Source organism: Pipra filicauda, unplaced genomic scaffold, assembly GCF_003945595.2.
Source record: "Pipra filicauda isolate LSUMZ 115617 unplaced genomic scaffold, ASM394559v2 scaffold148_size1903560_pilon, whole genome shotgun sequence".
In the NCBI taxonomy this organism is placed as follows: domain Eukaryota; kingdom Metazoa; phylum Chordata; class Aves; order Passeriformes; family Pipridae; genus Pipra; species Pipra filicauda.
This window is the reverse complement of record NW_024103973.1, coordinates 1,784,767-1,801,864: the sequence shown is the minus strand read 5'-3', so window position 1 is coordinate 1,801,864 and position 17,098 is coordinate 1,784,767. Positions and strand designations below refer to the sequence as shown.

General features: G+C 49.8%; 1 protein-coding gene across 3 annotated transcripts in view; it reads left to right on the top strand.

Annotated features, from left to right (window-relative positions):
- The window catches only part of PRICKLE2 (prickle planar cell polarity protein 2), a 105,642-nt gene extending 91,019 nt beyond the window's left edge, over positions 1-14,623 (top strand). For all 3 annotated transcript variants that reach the window (XM_027723012.2, XM_027723015.2, XM_027723013.2), the window contains 2 exons: positions 649-1,512; positions 11,873-14,623. In XM_027723012.2, coding sequence (XP_027578813.2) covers positions 649-1,512; positions 11,873-12,741 — 1,733 coding nt within the window. In that variant the 3' untranslated portion in view covers positions 12,742-14,623. The remainder of the gene's footprint in view (positions 1-648; positions 1,513-11,872) is intronic.
- The last annotated feature ends 2,475 nt before the right edge of the window (positions 14,624-17,098 follow it).

Sequence of the window (17,098 nt, the reverse complement as noted above, 5' to 3'; positions counted from 1 at the left end):
AAGGCAAGGGTGTGTGTTTGACCCCTGGGGCCAGCTCTTTCTATTCTGTTTTGGAGAAGGGGTTCCAGAAGACAAAATAAAATTGGGATGGGGCCGCAGCAGCAGCAAGGGACAGGGATGTCATCTGCTCTGTTACATGCTTAACCAGGGCAGCACAAATTCCTCATTATGGTTCAGTTAGAGGCTTTTTGTTTTTTTTAAATAGGCAGCATGTTATTGCTTTGACTTCAAGGACTTTATGGAGAACTTCTTGCATTCCTTTGCTTTATGATCGGAAATATCCCCATTTAATTCAAAATAGCTTGAGGCATGGTTCTGCTGCCTTTCCTAACATTGAGTAACTCCCAAGCAAAGGCCTGGAATTAGAACTGGGAGGAATTAGAAATGGGATTAGTTTCATGCGTTGGAGAAACCCTGAAAAAGGACTTTTGAGACTGAGGCCAGGTGCATGTCACTCACAGGGGATTATAGAGTCATGAAATGCTTAAAGTTGGAAGAGACCTTAAAGATCATCTTGTTCCAACCCCCCACCATGGGCAGGGGCACCTTCCACTAGACCAGGTTGCGCAAAACCCCGTCCAGCCTGACCTTGATGCAGGTGTTGTGCAGTGTTAAGTGACCTTGACACTGTGCATCTTCCTCCTCAAGGTATCGACCAGGGCCAGATGACATACGATGGCCAGCACTGGCACGCCACCGAGACCTGCTTCTGCTGTGCCCAGTGCAAGAAGTCCCTGCTGGGACGGCCCTTCCTGCCCAAACAGGGTCAGATCTTCTGCTCCAGGGCCTGCAGCATTGGCGATGACCCCAATGGCTCCGACTCCTCCGACTCGGCTTTCCAGAGCGCGCGAGCCAAGGAGTCCCGCCGCAGCGCCAAGATCGGCAAGAACAAGGGCAAAGGCGAGGAGGGGGCACGCAGCCCGTGCAACCAGCTGCAGGTCACCTCCAACCGTCTCTCCACCGATGTGGACCCGCTGTCCCTTCAGATGGATCTGCTGAGCCTGGCCAGCCAGACACCAAGCCTCAACAGGGACCACTTGTGGAGGAGCCGGGACGAGCTCTATCACTACGGTGGCAAGATGGAGCAAAGTCAGTCCCAAACCCCCTTGCAGCTTCTCAGCCAGTGCAACATAAGGACCTCCTATAACCCCAGCCAGGTCCCAGGCTCGCAGCCAGATTTATGGGCAAAACATTTCAGCAACCCAAAGAGGAGCTCCTCGCTGGCAATGAAGAGCCACGGCGGCAGCTTCATCCAGGACTGCAGAGAGGACTACTACTCGGGGAGGCTTCGCTCACAGGAGAGCTACAGTGACATGTCCAACCAGAGCTTCCCTGAAGCCAGAGGAAGTGTCAAAGTCCCCAAGTACGAGGAGGAAGAGGAAGGTGGGATGCCAACACCGCAGTGCCGCACCCGTCACCCCATCAATGCCCTCAAGTTCACAGAGGACCTGACGCCCACCGAGCAGACTCCCCGGGGCTCCATGGAGTCCCTTGCACTCTCCAATGCAACAGGTATGTCACCCCTGCTCCTGCCACCCATAGACCACCCCAGGATGCCCTCCATGTGATTGAGTCCCTGGTGCTCTGGGTCAGTGCCATAGCAGGTGTCTTCTCATTATGAGAGTGACCGACAGCTTGGGGACCACGGCTCGGTGACATGGGCTTGCCTGCCTGGCCCCCGTGTGCCTGGCAGCCCCTCTCCCTTTGCTTGCTGGTTTACCAAATGCAGGGCTTTATGGATGGCTGGCCTTTCTGTGCAGCTCAAAACAAGTATTTTCAAGCTCTTTAATCCTCCCTTTTGTGAAGAGAGGAGTAAAATCAAGGCCAGTTGCTAACACAGAGGCAGATTCCAGGCTTCAGCGCTTGAAGGACTGCTGTCAGCTGCCTTTGCTGGCTAAAAATATTTTTAAATGCTTTGAAATAGGCCCAGTTAACCCCTTTTGAGTGTTATACCATCCTCAATCACATGACTAGTTAAATTCCTCCCCCTCTGTGCACAGCTCTTTAATTCCTCTTCCTGAATCCCTCAGTAAAAACTGCAGGGAAAAGCCTGGCGAGATGCTTGTCCTATCAAGCTGAGCCCGTTTCTCACGAGAGCATCCCAGGGTCATACTTCTCAGACCTCTCACCCCAAACGTGTTTGGGTTTCATTTGTGGCTGCGGGGATGGGGGTGTGTGTCTGTGTGGGACTCTGGTCCACAGCTGGCACTGGGCAGTCTCAATCCTTCCTGCAGCTCGCTCTACTCCACTCATGTGGCACAGCTATCCTTGCTTCTGAGTCCCTCAGCAGAGAAAACTTCTCAGGAAAGAGAATAGTGGACCTGGTTTGCTCGCCAGAGATGCTGCCTTGCTGCTTCTTTGTGGCTCCCCTGGCTTTTCTCTGTTCCAGCTAAGCCGTGCTTGGATTTGGGCAGGTCCTGCACCTGAACCCCTGCAAAACAGAGTCCTTGTCGCTGGCAGTGAGTGGCCTGTGGAGTGTTTGGTACCCAGTCCCGAGGATGCCCCACAGGGTGCTGGCACTGAGTGGTGGGGATGCACCGGCGAGGATCGCTGGGCCCATGGAGAACTGAGCCCGGCTGAACCCGAACTCTGGGCTCTGCCCTGCCTGGATGGACAGGTTTGCTCTGCTACACCCTTGCCTCCTCACCCGCTCCTGGGATTTGGTGTGTTTGTTTAGGGAAGCTGCCAGCCCCATGGCAATATGTGAAATGATCTCTGTGTTCAGCCAGGATCTCCTTATCCAGCAAGCAGCAAAATGGGGGAGAGAAGCTAATGAGCTGGGAAGGGTTTTGCTCAAACAGCCTCAAATATACTCAGAGGAGTAGATGTGAAATGGAGAGGGAGTTGGGAATCGCTCTCTGCAACAAGATTTCCCTAAGCAAAGCTCCACATTTCCAAAGCCTCTTGTGTTCCTAAAAACTCGTATTGCGTAAACCCCATCTGTACAAAGAGTCTTGAGCAACACCAAGCTCGGATGAGTAGTCCCTGCGCAGCGTAGGGGTTGTTGCATGCTTTGGAGCTGAAGTGTAACAAGTTATTGGGGATACAGGTCAAGAGGCAGGAAATATGACAGGGCCTTCATATTGGAGTGAAAATCATTCTGTCTTTCATTTTAGAAACCCCTTTTAAGAATGCTGAGAGGGAAACCTCCCAAAGGCACCCATCCTCCATACAGAGCCAAAGTATGAGTTTCCTTACAGGCAGTGCCTGCCTTAACATTTCACTGCTTTCCTGCTTTCTGGAGCAGATGCTCAACGTGATGGGGCTTGCAGCAAGTGTACACCGTTCCTCTGCAGAGCGAGGTGATAACATTTTTATTAATGTGTAAGGTTCTAATAATTTTCCTTGCTCTGGGAGCTGGCTCAGCTGAGCTGGTGGCACTGCAGCAGCAACAGGCAGCTACCCCAGGGCCATGTCTGCAGTTATGGAGGACAAAATTATCATCCAATTTAATTGGCAGCATTTTGAGGACAGGGAGACTTGGTGACCTGAGGGACAGCAGGTTTTTGGGCAGGTGGTGTCAGGGCACACCACCCCACTGCCTGGCTTTTCCCATCCCTGCCATCCCCTCTGGGGCCAAGCAAGCTGCCCAGCAGGCACCCTGCAGAGCTCCTCCCAACATAGCCTGGGGGTCTAGCTCATCCCCTTCCCTCCACCCCGCATTCCCCAGCTCTGCTTTGCCAGAACCTCCCAGGCATCCACATATGAGGTCCCTTTGAGCTACCGATGCTGCACAGTTGCTCCACCTTATAAAGTGAAATAATTAACACCGCATCCATCTAAGGTTTTATGGCATCGCTGAAAATGTTCTGGTTTTTATAGGGAGCTGAAGGGCAAACAGTCCCTGACCTGCAGAGCACATGTTAAAAGCTGGTCCCTCCCTGGCAGCAGATTTTACCGTGATGTTTCTATTATGACTTTAACTACTAATTAGCCGGAGACGTCAGTAAATGCAGATAACTTATAGGGTGTGCAGCGGTAATCCCTGTCCTTTGGCCGGAAGGCTGCCTGCTGTGAGCAGATGCTGTTCCTTATAATATTTCAGGGCCAGCCATTGTGTAGGCCAAGATCTACGTGACCCCAGTCTCCTGCAAGACCCCAGGTTTCTACCTTACCCAAAAGGCTCTATTAATCACTTTAAAGCCAATTCCTCATGGATTAGTAAAGAGGTGAGACACCGTGTTAATTCTGGGCACCTGCCCTCACAGTTCTGGGTTGTGCTCTGCTGTCACCGTGGGCATTAGTGCACCAGCAGACACAGTAGTGGCAGAGGTGGTTGTGACCCTCCTTGTGCTCTGTTTTGGGGTTTGAACTAGGTGGGAGTGTCTCCGCTGTGCTCTGATTTGTGCTTGTGTAATTGCCACAAGTGCTGATGTGATTTAAACACATCCAGTGGCAAAGGACAGAATTTCCTGCTGGTGGAGGGCATCTCTCCTTCCCCTGCACGTTTCTGTTTGAAAAATCCCTTTTCTGCCATCAGCTGAAGACTACAACAGACTTTGATCCACTACAGTTTGGAGACTGGGTCCTCCTCTTGCCCAACATGGCCATTAGATGGAGAGACAAAGAGCAAAATACATTTCCCAGCCGTTTTCCAAGAGAGAACTCATTTTTGCTGATGTTATAATTTTATATTATCTTTTATATTTTTATTTCCTTTGGCTGCTTTTTTTTTTTTTTTTTTTTTAATGGCATTAGTAACAACACAAACCAGTGGATCCTACAGCAATGTTTACCTCATAGCTCCCTGCATTAAGCCATCAGGACAATGCTAAGATTAAATTTGTCCAGGAAGCTTTGCTCATAATGAGAAGCCTGAACCAACCAGAGGTTAGTCACTTCCCAGAAGATACTCAGTCCATCAGCCCTGCTCCCAGTGCTTGTGCTTGTGTTCCCCTATAAAAAAAGGTTTTGCAGGCACTGTGTGCGCCTGGCAGCGGAATTAGAAATCAAGAACTGATGTCTGCTGATTCCAAGCAGTTATTTCCAGAAAATGCCAGCTGGTCAAATAGTCCACTTAAGAAAGTACCTGCAGGCTAAATGTTATTCTCTTAGAACAGTCTCTGTGTGCCCCTTGCAGAGAGCAGGAGCGCTTTGGAGGTAGAAGTGTCATTGAATGGTGACACTGTTGTGTGCAAAGGAGAAATAGATTTCAAAGGATTCCTTGAGAAGATGAGTTTGGGTGAAGGGAACAGCCTCATCTGTCGCAGTCATAAATCCAGTTTAAAAAGATGTTAAACAGCAGTGCTGTTACAGGGTGAAATGTCATTTCACTTGCATGGCACACGTTGCTCCTGCCATCAGTGTTATGAGATACCCAAAGGCTCCAATTAGTTCATTTTTCCAGGACTAGACAACAGTTGTGATATACCCAGCAAATGGAGAGAAAGGACATATGAGTATGCACGTGGGTCAGGGCTGATCCCTGCATGTCTGAGTTGTAGTGACCTGACAGCATCATCTTCTCTAGTCCCTCTTCTTCCTCTGCTTGAGGAGGAGCTGAAAGCTGCAGGACAGGTGAGGGGGAGAACAAGCCATGTTCCTCAGGGACAGGGTTATATTTTCTGGAGAAACATTCATTGATCCAGTCTCTCCTGCACTGAGGGCTTGGGAGCAGCTCCTGAACACCCTCAAGGATGGCAGTGAGGTGTGAGGGATCTGATCCCCATGTCTTCAGCAGCACTGCATCCTGTGAGGGCTCCTCTTCTCCTGTGGGCTGGAGAGGGCAGATGCCCCAGGCGCTCCAGCTGAGTTCCAGAAAATGACAAGCCAGAAAATGACACATTTACTGTTCCTGGCTTTTTCTGAGAAAAAAAGGAGGCTCCCAGCTCTCCAGCATGTTCTTATCACTCCCTTTTCCCCAGACACGGGCAGCACAAAACTGCTTCCAAGTCGGAAGATGAGATCCTTAGGAGGATTTCGTGCAATTTTGAGACCTGAGTATAACACTCCCCAATCCAAGCCAGATAATTTCGAAACCCATGTGAAGATAAAGGTTTTCCATCCCAAAGGCCCAATGCCAAAACACTATAAAACCTTTCAGGAGTGTTTCTTCTCCCCCTTACTCGCCTCTTGCTGCTCAGCCTGTGGGAGGTTTGGTGTGGGTGCTGCAGGATCAACCATATGTATGGCTTCACCCCTTCAGTGTCACACATGGACAGTGCAAAGCATGTAAACTAACAACCAAACCAGAGGAGACCCAAAATGGACTTCTAAAAGGACATGTTGTCAGGGTAAGCAATGACACATCATCCCCAATCCAGCGTGTTGGCTGTCCTGCTTCATCTCAGGAGCTGGGGATGGTAATGAAGAGGTTACAGGGAGGCTTTTGGGTTAAAATCCAACCCCTTTCCCAAGCAGCACTCGCTGAGAGAAGGACTGATCAGGTGGGAAATACACCCTGACATCCATGGGTGGCAAATGGGGGCACACCATGGGAGGCTGTTGGGACCGCGACCCACTTGGTGAGTGCTCTGCTTTCCCCCAAATCGTTTAGTTTCCTCAATTTCCAGTTACATAAGGGTTCTGCTTTATTTCTGCACACCCTGAGGTCACTCAAAAGTGAGATGGGGCTGAGCTATAAACAAAGCCCTGGGCAGGCTGTTTCTCCTTAAGTTCCTTTTTAGTTCTTGGGATTGACCTTGAAATAAACTTAGTTTGAGGGGTTTGAGGATGTGCCTGCCTGATGCTGTGGGAGAGAAGGCTCTGACACAGGGGGCTGGACATGAGATGCTGTGCTGCATTTAAACACTGGCTGTCAGGGCTGGCTGCCAGGTTTTGGTGCTGGCAGGCACCTCTGTGGGGCTCAGGTGGTGAGGGCTGCAGTGTACACGTATACGTGTACATTGTGATAAATGTAAAGGCAAGAAGCAAGCGTCAGCACAGCCCTGTTTGTTTGCAATATCCTAAGTCAGGGCATTTTGCATTCCCCTGCTGGGGTGAAGCAGCTGATGCTCTCTCTGCAGTGGGATGCTGGCTCACCCTGTGTTAGGCCCAGCTTCATGGGGAGTTTGATTTAATGGGGGCTGGGAGCTGCTTCCCCTCACGGGGGGCTCCACTCCCAGCCTCACACCCAGCCTACGCACTCTCTGCGGCCTCTCTGCTGTCATTTGCCGAGTGGTTTAATAATTCATAATTAATGCAACTTGCAGCCCCGGTTTAGCAAAGCACACAGTGGGGTTTAAGCGCCTCTGAGTGCTTTGTTGTGGCAAGGTTGCAGAGGTGATGCTCACGAGGGATATCTTTGTGCTGTCACTTTGCTTATTCGGGTGTTGTTTCCCTTGGCAATGTTTATGGGATAAACACGGTTCTTAATAGGGGTGGGGAGGGACTTCAGAGGGGATTGTGCAGCGTGTTCTCAGCAAACCTGAACGTTAACCAGAAGCCTGCTTTGTGTTCCTGGCGCTGCAACCAGCTCGAGTTCTGTATCGAACGCCCGCGGACGAGCTGCAGCTCTCACTTGTGCTCATCCGAAAGGCGTGCGTTTCCATGGCTCCGGGGTGAAATACTGAGCCTGGCAGCCCCACGCAGCGGAGAGCGGCAGCAATAAAAACCTGCTGTGTCCACGTGCGCCGCGGTGCCAGCACCGATCGGGCCGTGGGGCGGCCACCAGCCGGTGCACCGCGCGGGCGGCAGCAGGTGCCATCTCTCCTCTTACAGTGCAAGGGCCTCTGGGGCAGCCAGTGATGGATGCGCTCAGTGGCTTGGAGCATCGTTTTGCAGCAGGAAATTTTGGTGGGGTCAGCACGTTGCCCCTGGTTTTGCACCCTGGTAATGGTCTTGTGATGTGATAGCAACCATCCCGTGCCACAGGCCCAGAGCAGGGCTTCTGGTCCCCTGGATGGCCTTGGGAAACAGATTCTCAGGTTTCCTTGTTAGAAAAAAGTCAGGGCTGTGTGATGGGGTCTCCCCTCGCATGCTCTTTCTTCCAGGTTGGGGCTTGCTCGGGTTATTAGCTGTGTTCCCAGATGAAACACTTCATTAAGAGGGAGCTGCAGCGGCTGTAAATAAATATTGGTAACTCAAGAAGATGGGGCCTCGTGCACAAGTGTAGCTCTGGAATGGCAGATAACCTCAGGAGACACCTTTGCGCTCTCCAGGGCAGTGTGGGAGCGGGGACTTGGAGCTGCCCTGCGTGTGCCTGGGCATCCCTGGCCTTTAGGTGCCAGGGAAACTCTCCAGTGCTGGAGCCTGCCCCAACCACCTTCTGCTGTGATTACACAGGGAGAGTTTTCTTCTTCTCCAAGCTGAAATTTTCCTTGCAGGAGTCAGCAGACCTGGAGAATTAATGTATTCCCTCCTCTTTGCAAGCATTTTTTTCCATATTTGAAGGCTGTTATTATATCCCCTTCAGCCTTCTCTCTTCTAGACTAAACAATCCCTGCTCTTTCAAACTTTATCCCCAGGTTATACTTTCTAGATGAAATTTTTTTTAGACAAATGGTTATTGCTGTCCCCTGAACTCGCTGCGGTCATACCGGAGCTCTCCTGGCTTGCTCCCACTATGCTTTGCTGAGCCTTTGTCGCTCCACAGGGAGGGACAGGATCATATTGGGAGCTTAGAAAGACTAATGTGGGCCTAACCCCACTCATGATGCTTTACACTGGCATAAATGTAATATTCAGCCTGGAGGCACCTTTGTGTTCCATGAGGATTTTAACTTGCATCCTCAACCTAATACCTGCTCTGGGCATCATAAGAACTATGCAGAGCTCTTGGTGCCTTCAGCAATGCTGGAAAAGCACATCTTTGCTCCTGAATGAGCAGAATGAATCCTTCACTGTCACTATGAGCAGATGGAATAAAATGTCCCTCTCCCAGACGCGGTGTTTGCTGGGTCACTTTGTACTGTGGTTCCCAAAAAAAGGCATGTGCACGTGCAACCTGCCCAGTCTGCCTGGGAAGATGCATTTGGCCCTCAGCAAGGAGCCTTTCCCACTCTGTGTTATGGAGAAATGAAGCCACTGGATGTCAGGGTGGCTTTGCTTTGCTACAGCCTCCCAAGAATGGGTTCCATCACACCCCAGCTTCTGTGTGCTGGCGATGATGGTGGTGGACGTGCTCTGTGCAGGATTCCTCTTAGAATCAACATTTTCCCAGCAATTCAAGATCTTAAAACGTGTGTGCTTAATTATAATCAGGCTGTCTGGATGAAGAGCCAGAAACATTCCCTGATTAAACCTCACGCTCTGAGCCTGAGCCGTGTGTGTATTGCAGGCTCCTTATTTGAACTCGCTGCCCTGTGCTGACCAGCAATTCCAAGGGGAAAAGACTAAAGCATTCATGGTGTCTGCTGGAGGTGTGTGTTAGGGGCTGGAAACCCCTATCCTGCACGAACTAAACTGGTGAAGTGCTGTCTCTGCCTTTTCCAAGCTGGAGCACCCTGCTTACCGCAGCTTGCTTTACTCTTGGCAGAAACAAACAGGTTTCACTGCTGGTCGTCTTGCTTGATCTCGACCACAGCATTCCTGCCCGTGATGTGGAGAAGCAGATGTGTCTTGTTTAATTTAAAAATACTGTTTTGCTCTTTCCGTGTCTCCAGAGCCTCTCCCCAGATGCTCAGTTTTGTTCTTTGCTGGATGCAGCACTGGAGGAGGGAGATGGCTGTGAGGGGTAGCTGTACCACCCAATGTGGCTGGCGCTGGGGGCAAAGCACCAGCTCGCCCCACACCCCTGTGAGTGAGATGAGGTCAATCCCTTTTAAACAGTGCTGCCAAAATCAACCTGCTGATGCCACAGAAGCATCCTGTGCTGCTGGATCTGCATTCCTGCCCAGTACTGCCATAGCTTGTTCTTATTGCGGAGCTGCGCCGGTTCTCTTAATGAGGAGCTGCATAAATGTCACCAAGGGGTCATTTTCTTCAGTGTCAGCTATTGTCTGACAGGTCTGATTAAGGCCACTGTGATTCTCATTGGGATCAGCTCTGCCAGCAATCCCACTGTTGCTCTGGCTTTGCAGGAAGTCCTTGTGCATGTTACCAAGTTAATTTTCCCTCACTGGGGGTTGCTGGGCTCCTCCACAGTGACACAGGAGGGAGAGAAGATCGCAGCTCCAGCAGGGAGGAGAAACATGCTGGGAATCATTCACTCCCATAGTGAGCATGGGTGGGCAGGACTTTGAAGGGTACAGGGAGCCCATCCAGAACTGTTTTTAAAGGGCAGTGGTCAGGATTGGGTTTGCTCACTCAAGATCAGCGTGGGTTAGGAAAAACAAAAAAGGCATGAGCCTGGCTTGGAAAGTGTGTCCTTTTTGAAACAAAACATGCCTTTTCCTTTTTTTTTAACCCAGCCTCTCCCTTTTCCTGCAGCATTCAAGGATCACCTTCACTTTACCTTCCTCTGTAATCATAAACTCCAGAAACATCCTCATTTAGAGCAGAAAAGCAAAGGTTCAGGGAGAAGTGGCTGTGGCACTGAGACTCGGGGAGCAAAGCCAAACCGTGTGAGAGCCAGAGTTCTCCATAGTGCCACCGAGGGGAGGGTTTGGAAAACTTTGTCCAGTTTGCAAGATCTGTTGATTTTTTTAAGACTGAATCCAGAGAAACCCTGAAGCAGCTCATGAGTGGGGTTAGTGACAGCAGCCCACGTTCTTGTTCAGGTTTGGCAGCAGCAGCTAATGCCGAAGGAGCCGAGTTGTCGATGAAATGCAGACAGCTTTTGTTAAGGGAAGAGGAGGTTTGTTCTTGAACTCTGGGCTGGGTTGCTATTTTTTTTAATTAATTTACAAAGTCATAAATTCTCAGTGATTGCATAAAGGCAGTGCGTCATGCTGGAAATCCTGCTGATGGTGCACAGCTCTGCGCATTGGGTCTGCACCGGGAGGCTGTCAGAGAGGGACAGGGAAAAGAGAGCCAAAGCAAACACTCTGCGTTTGATTTGGGATGAAATGGATTTCCTTTGAAATAACTTGCGAAACATGTTGTCCTGAGCCTGCAGTGCAAGCATCGACTGCTGCCACTCGTCAAGCCAATGGGGAGATAGAAAATAGTCAGGAAACACCCATAAAACAGGACAAGGACCTAGGCAGTGTGGGGTGCATTGTTTCTTCTTCATGAGCAGGTGCTGAGGAGACACCCCGCTTCCCTGCTGCCTGGTGAAGGCTTTCTGGGCTGGAGGAAAGCACCTTGTAGGAGCTCAGGGCTTGTTGTCACATCAGAGTGACCCAGTGAGTCACCTTCCCAGGCAGGGCAGCTCATCAAGCTGGAGCTGATACTCCTGGCTCCTGCCCATGCACAGCTCCCTGGATATCTGTAGGGATAGCCTGACCCTCCAGCTGTCCCACTGCTTACAGGGAGGTACAGAAGACTCTCTTGTCCTGGGGTGTTTCCTTGTCTCCTGGGAAACCCGACTGCATGCACGTGGCCAAGGCTGTGCCTTCGGGTGTCATTCGGGGATCTGTGCAGTGCAGCATGGTGACAAGCCTGAATTAGTCAGAGGCCCTGTTTTCATTTGCCCCGACGTTGTTCAGTCCTCCAAGCACAAGGTGTGGGTGCTGGATCATGGCACCCCAGTTATCTTGGCGTGCAGGAGGCCTCAGGTTACCTCTGACGCATGATTTCTCCCTGGCATCGCTGGTTATTCCTATCAAGTCACAGACAGTGTAGACATATGGGAAAGGAAGTCGTGAAAAGCAACTTGGAGTCCAACACAAAACACCTTAAATTGGTGTGATTTCCCCAAAGGAGGAACTGCCTGCTCTTTAAAAAAAAATAAAAATCCTCCTCTTGAAAGGGCTCTTCAGGACAGCATCGAAACCACTGAGTTATTTTTTAAAGCAAAATCCTTGGGCCAAAACCAGCCTCCACCCTCCACTGATAGAAAATTCTCCATCTTAACTCTCTTTTTTCCTTCCTTTGCCCTTTCCCTGCAAAGGCCTCTCAGCAGATGGTGGAGCCAAGCGCCAGGAGCATCTCTCCAGGTTCTCCATGCCTGACCTGAGCAAAGACTCAGGTATGAACGTCTCGGAGAAGATGAGCAACATGGGAACCCTGAACTCCTCCATGCAGTTCCGAAGCGCTGAGTCTGTCCGCAGCCTGCTGTCAGCACAGCAGTACCAGGACATGGAGCCCACCCTGCACGACCTCGCCAGCCCCCTCGGCTACCGAGAACGGCCACTGCCGGGGCGGATGCACCAGAGCTTTGACTATGGCAGTGGGGTGCCCGGGGGCAACCTGGGGGTGCAGGAGGTGCCCAGACATGCCCCCATGAGTGAGCGCACGCGCCGGCGAACTACCCTGCGGGATGACGACCGGCACTACCGCCCGCACCGGCCCCGGCGGTCTCGGCGTTCCCGGTCGGATAATGCCCTGCACCTGGCCAGCGAGCAGTGCTACCGGCTGAAGGAGAGACCCTCGCTCCGAGCCAGGGATGACTACGACCCGTTCATGCACCAGAGGAGCTGCAGAGAGACGGTGGAGCAGGGTCCCCGCAGGGACGTCTACGGCCACTGTCCCCGGACGGTGTCGGATCTCGCCTTGCAGAACCACTTGGGCGAGAGGTGGGGGCCCTACTTTGCTGAATACGACTGGTGCTCCACCTGCTCCTCCTCTTCGGAGTCCGACAACGAGGGCTATTTCCTCGGGGAGCCCATTCCCCAGCCCACCCGCCTCCGGTACGTGACCAGCGAGGAGCTCCTGCACAAGTACGGCTCGTACAGCATGCCCAAGTCTTCCACAGTGGGTGCCAGGGGACAGTTGCACAGCCGGAAAAGACAGAAGAGCAAAAACTGTATCATATCCTAATGGCATCCTTGCCAGGCACCTTGGGAGAATGTAAATTAACTCACAATCTTGCACTGTTTTAGATCATGTAAGTGCTTTTATTGTAACAAAAAAAGGCCCGAAGAGTGGGGATTTGTAAGAAGGTTGTAGACTGGCTTCTATAAATAGTCATAATCCTGGGCACGGTGAATATATTTTGCACATCTTACTTTGGAGAAAAAAATTTAAAAAGTTCACTTTAGCCTGTAATATTTACCCAGTAGTTTCTCCTCCTTCTCCCAGATACTGCCACCCCTTTGAGCTCTGTTTGTCCATACGTTTTGGTTGCCACTGTTGACTCTCAGCATCAGTTTGCCGGTAGCTTTTGCTTTCCACCACGTTTTTGTTTTCCATTAGCCATGTTGGTAGGTGATTTGTCTCTCAGACAGTGTGGGAACCTAAGTTATTTCCATGGTTGTTGTAAATGCGATGTAAATGACAGTTTGGAGAAAATATTTTTGTATTTTGTAATATCAGAGTAATTTCTATATCTTAGGAGTCACTGGGAAAATGCATGCACGTTCAGAATTGTTTTCAGCCAGAGCTAACCAAACAGTACTTTGGATCCCCCTTTCCATTTCATCACCAAATTCTTTAAGTATATCAGTGAGAATTTTCATTGGTTTTTGAGGTTTAGTTTTTTTGTTTTAACTCTCTTTTCTGTTAATTTGTTTTGATCCTGGTCAATAAGGAGAGCATTTTCTGATTCATTAGGTCTTGATGAGGCCTCAGTGGCATTTTGAAATCTGCTCACGCCTGTGATTCACAGGTATGCTCCACCAGTCGGATACAGGAACCCTGACAGCTGCAAAAGGGACTTTTTTTTTTTTTTTAAATTGTTGTTATTAAACAGGAAAGAACAAAACTACCAAATGTCTGCAACATTGTAAATGACCAAAGCCGGAGAAGGAATTTCACACCTCTGTAGAGAACGCTGAAGTTACTAAACATTGAACTATTATTTGGAGTAAATAAAGTGTAAATGGTGCAATTGTGTGATGTCAGCATGACGTTGTTTTGAATATAGACTTGTCTTATGGTGCTCTAGTCTCCTGGGTTATGTTAACTGCTGTTCATTACCAAGTGGAAGTCTCAGTATTGCCTACTGCCTAACACATATGAGAACACCTGCAAACTGCTCCCCGTGGGCCCCATCCTGTCTGGTGAGACGCCCCCACCCCTCTGGGGCCATGTGGGGCCAGGGGCTTGACCCCTAAGGGGGGCTCAGCCCCTGCCACAGAGCCAGGACAGCCCTCACCGTGGCAGAGGGTCTATAAATAGGGCTCAGCTGTGTTGTATTTATGGTGGATGTGAGTTTGTTCTCTGTGTGCTTTAATCCATTGGGGCTCTGCCATCCCAGCATGTCCCAGTTGCAAGCCAATGAAAGGTTGTCTCGGTGCTTCCCAGAAAGAAGCAGGTTTGCAAAAGGGGCTCTTGGCACCCAAAGATGCGGGTTAGCACCTGAGGGTGTTAAGATAAGGCTGGGCTTTGAGCCACAGGAGGGCTGAGAGCTTAACTGGCTTAATAGCCCTCCTCCCATGTGCTGCCAGCATCTCAGGATGCCACTGCACCTCCAAGCCAGCCCCTGCCCTGCACCAGTGGGAATGAGGGTCCCACTGCAGGGATGGCACTGGCATCTCTGGCACACATAGGGACACCCTGATGCCTACTCAAAGCAGCAGATGCAGAAAAATCTGGAAGATGGATGTCTCCATACCACAGACTATTGCTAGGAATTTTTTTGTTGTTTGTAAAGGACAATGTGATAATTATTATTCCTTTAAAAAGAAAAAAGAAATTACACTTAAGTATATTTAAAAAAAATGTTTTTTCCAGTTGGAATAAATGGAAGTATTCATCCAAAGGGAAGAGTCTCATGTGTATGTTTTTTGCTCTTAAGGAGTAGTGGTTAATTGTGAGTAGAAAACTTGATTTTCATTAAGCTGGTGTTGCAATAAAAGCAGAAGAACCAGTTCAGCCCCGTCCCTGGTGTGGTTTTGGTGGACAAGGAAAGCATCTCCTGCACACCACGCACCTTCCCCAGGGTTGGTGTCCTGGACTAATTTTTTAGTGTTAAAAAAACCAAGTCATAGAATCACTAAGATCATCGAGCAAGATCAGCTCAACACACTGTGTTCACTAACCCCATATCCCCAAGTGCCACCTTCTGAACACTTCCAGGGTGTTTTGAAGTCTTCACCTGGTAAAAGCCAGCACTGCTCAGCCAAAATCCCTGGTGGGCCTCTGGCATAGTCTGGGAGAGATTTCAATGTGGAATTTACAAACAACATCCTTTTTCTTAGAAAAACCACAGATCTTTCCATGCTTTCCAAAATAGACCTGGTGAGTCGGGTAGGGGTATTGTTTTCAGGAACAAGTATGACACTGGAACTGCAGGTTATTATATGTATTTTATATTATTTAATATGTACAGTTTAATTCACTGTCAGTGATTAAAAGGACAATGAATGTTGTCTGTAAGCTGTGGTACAGCTGAGCTACTCTTGTACACCAGGAGCCTGGATTGCTCAGCAAACGGTAAAACACTAATTCCCAGGCTTTCCCCTTTTCCTCCTAGCTGCTTCTCCCCAGGGCTAATGGAACAAGCTGTAGAAACTCCTTGCAACAGAATTGCTGCACTTTTCCCCTGCAATTTTATACTGAAATCCAGGGCACAGTGCCCCCATTCACAGGATGGTTTTGCTGCTGGATGCAGCTCTTCAAAAATTTGGTTCTCACTGCAGAGCATCTCTATCCCTGCTATGACTGGTGTACACCCCAGCTTTAATGCAGCCCTGGAATCAGAACAGGTGGGCAACAAACTGGGGAGGTGAGAGTGTCTCAGGTGATGCTCCTCTCTCCTGGGCCCTTCACCAGCACAAGAGAAAGGTCTCAGATCACATTTTATAAGACAAGTTGGTACAAATTTCAGCAAAAAAAGTGCAAATGCATCTTTCAGACCTTTTTCATTTTTCCTACAGGCTCCAGAAGTCCTGTACACTTGGAGACACGTGGTCAAAAAAGGAAAAAAAAGAATGCTCTTTTTCGTCTTCTTTAGCCCATTTGGAGTATGATTAACCATTCCTGACAAACCCACTGAGCTTGAGGGACGGAGCTACCAGCCTGTAAAATTTTGCTCTGTCGCCATCTGGCCCTGCTGGTTTCCCTCTCTGTGCCCGCTGCGTGCGGGTGCCAGCGCCCCGTGGGAGCAGGGGGCACACACAGACATTTACTTTCATGTCTCCAAAACTAAGTGAAGGTGACACCACCTGAAGCTCAGGATGAGTGTCAGTGGGTCCAGTTTCTCTGGGCTCATTACTGGCTGAGGGAGTGGGTAGCTTTTTGCTGGGTTGCCCCAGACAGCTGTGCTGCCAGAGTCGGCCTGGCACAGTCACTGTTGCTTAAAAAAAATAAAATAATTAAATCCGATCAGGTCTATTGCTGCCACAATTTTCTTCCATAAAATACCTCTTTTTTTCCTCCCTTTTTTCCCCAAGAAGTCCTTGGCAAGACCTGCCAAGTGTGAACCCAGGGGATGGACTAGAGTTAACCTTCATTGCAAAACCAGCATCTGCATTGCACACTTGGCCATAGCCCGGGTGGTAGTGAGAGCACATCATCCTTTACATCTGTGTTCCCAGCAGGCTCAGTATAGGCCCCTGTAACACCTAAAACACCCCAGTGTTGGCAGCATGTCATCCCAAAAGTCACTGAAGCTGTGCAGGGAAGCTTCCAGCACACTGAGACTTATTTTTCAGGAAGGCAAAAGCCACCCAGCCTTGGACCCAGTGCACATCAGCACATCAGCAGAGCCTCTGCAGAAAGATGCAGATAACATAAGTGTGAGGTTAGAAATAATCAGCAGCACCCTGATCTGGAAATTATTTTCCCCAGATAATCCCACATTTGCAAAAGGCCCAAGTGGCTCTGGCATTGTCCACTGTGCTCGGTGGCTTTGCAGAGCCATTTGCTGATGAAGGTTCTCTGAAAGACAGCAGCACTGAGTGGGGGGTTAATTAATGGGAGCTGTTAGATGAAGGCTGAGGGCTCTTGAGAAACGGGCACATATTTACCCTCACAATTTAATACCCCCAAAAGCCATGCCTGTGTAGCATTGGGCTGGCAGCACCCACCAGGCTCTGTTCTGTCTGCTTCCCAGCCCTCTCCCCAGCCCCCAGCTAATCTGAGCTCCTGGGCTTCAAGCTGCCATGTTATCTGATGAACTTTACTCTTTCAGGCTAAAAAAAGCTCCCTGTTCCTTGCATTTACATACAATTATGCTATTCTTGAAATCTAGGCTGTCCTCATTCTCCTGGAGATTATCTGCCACCATTTAGAT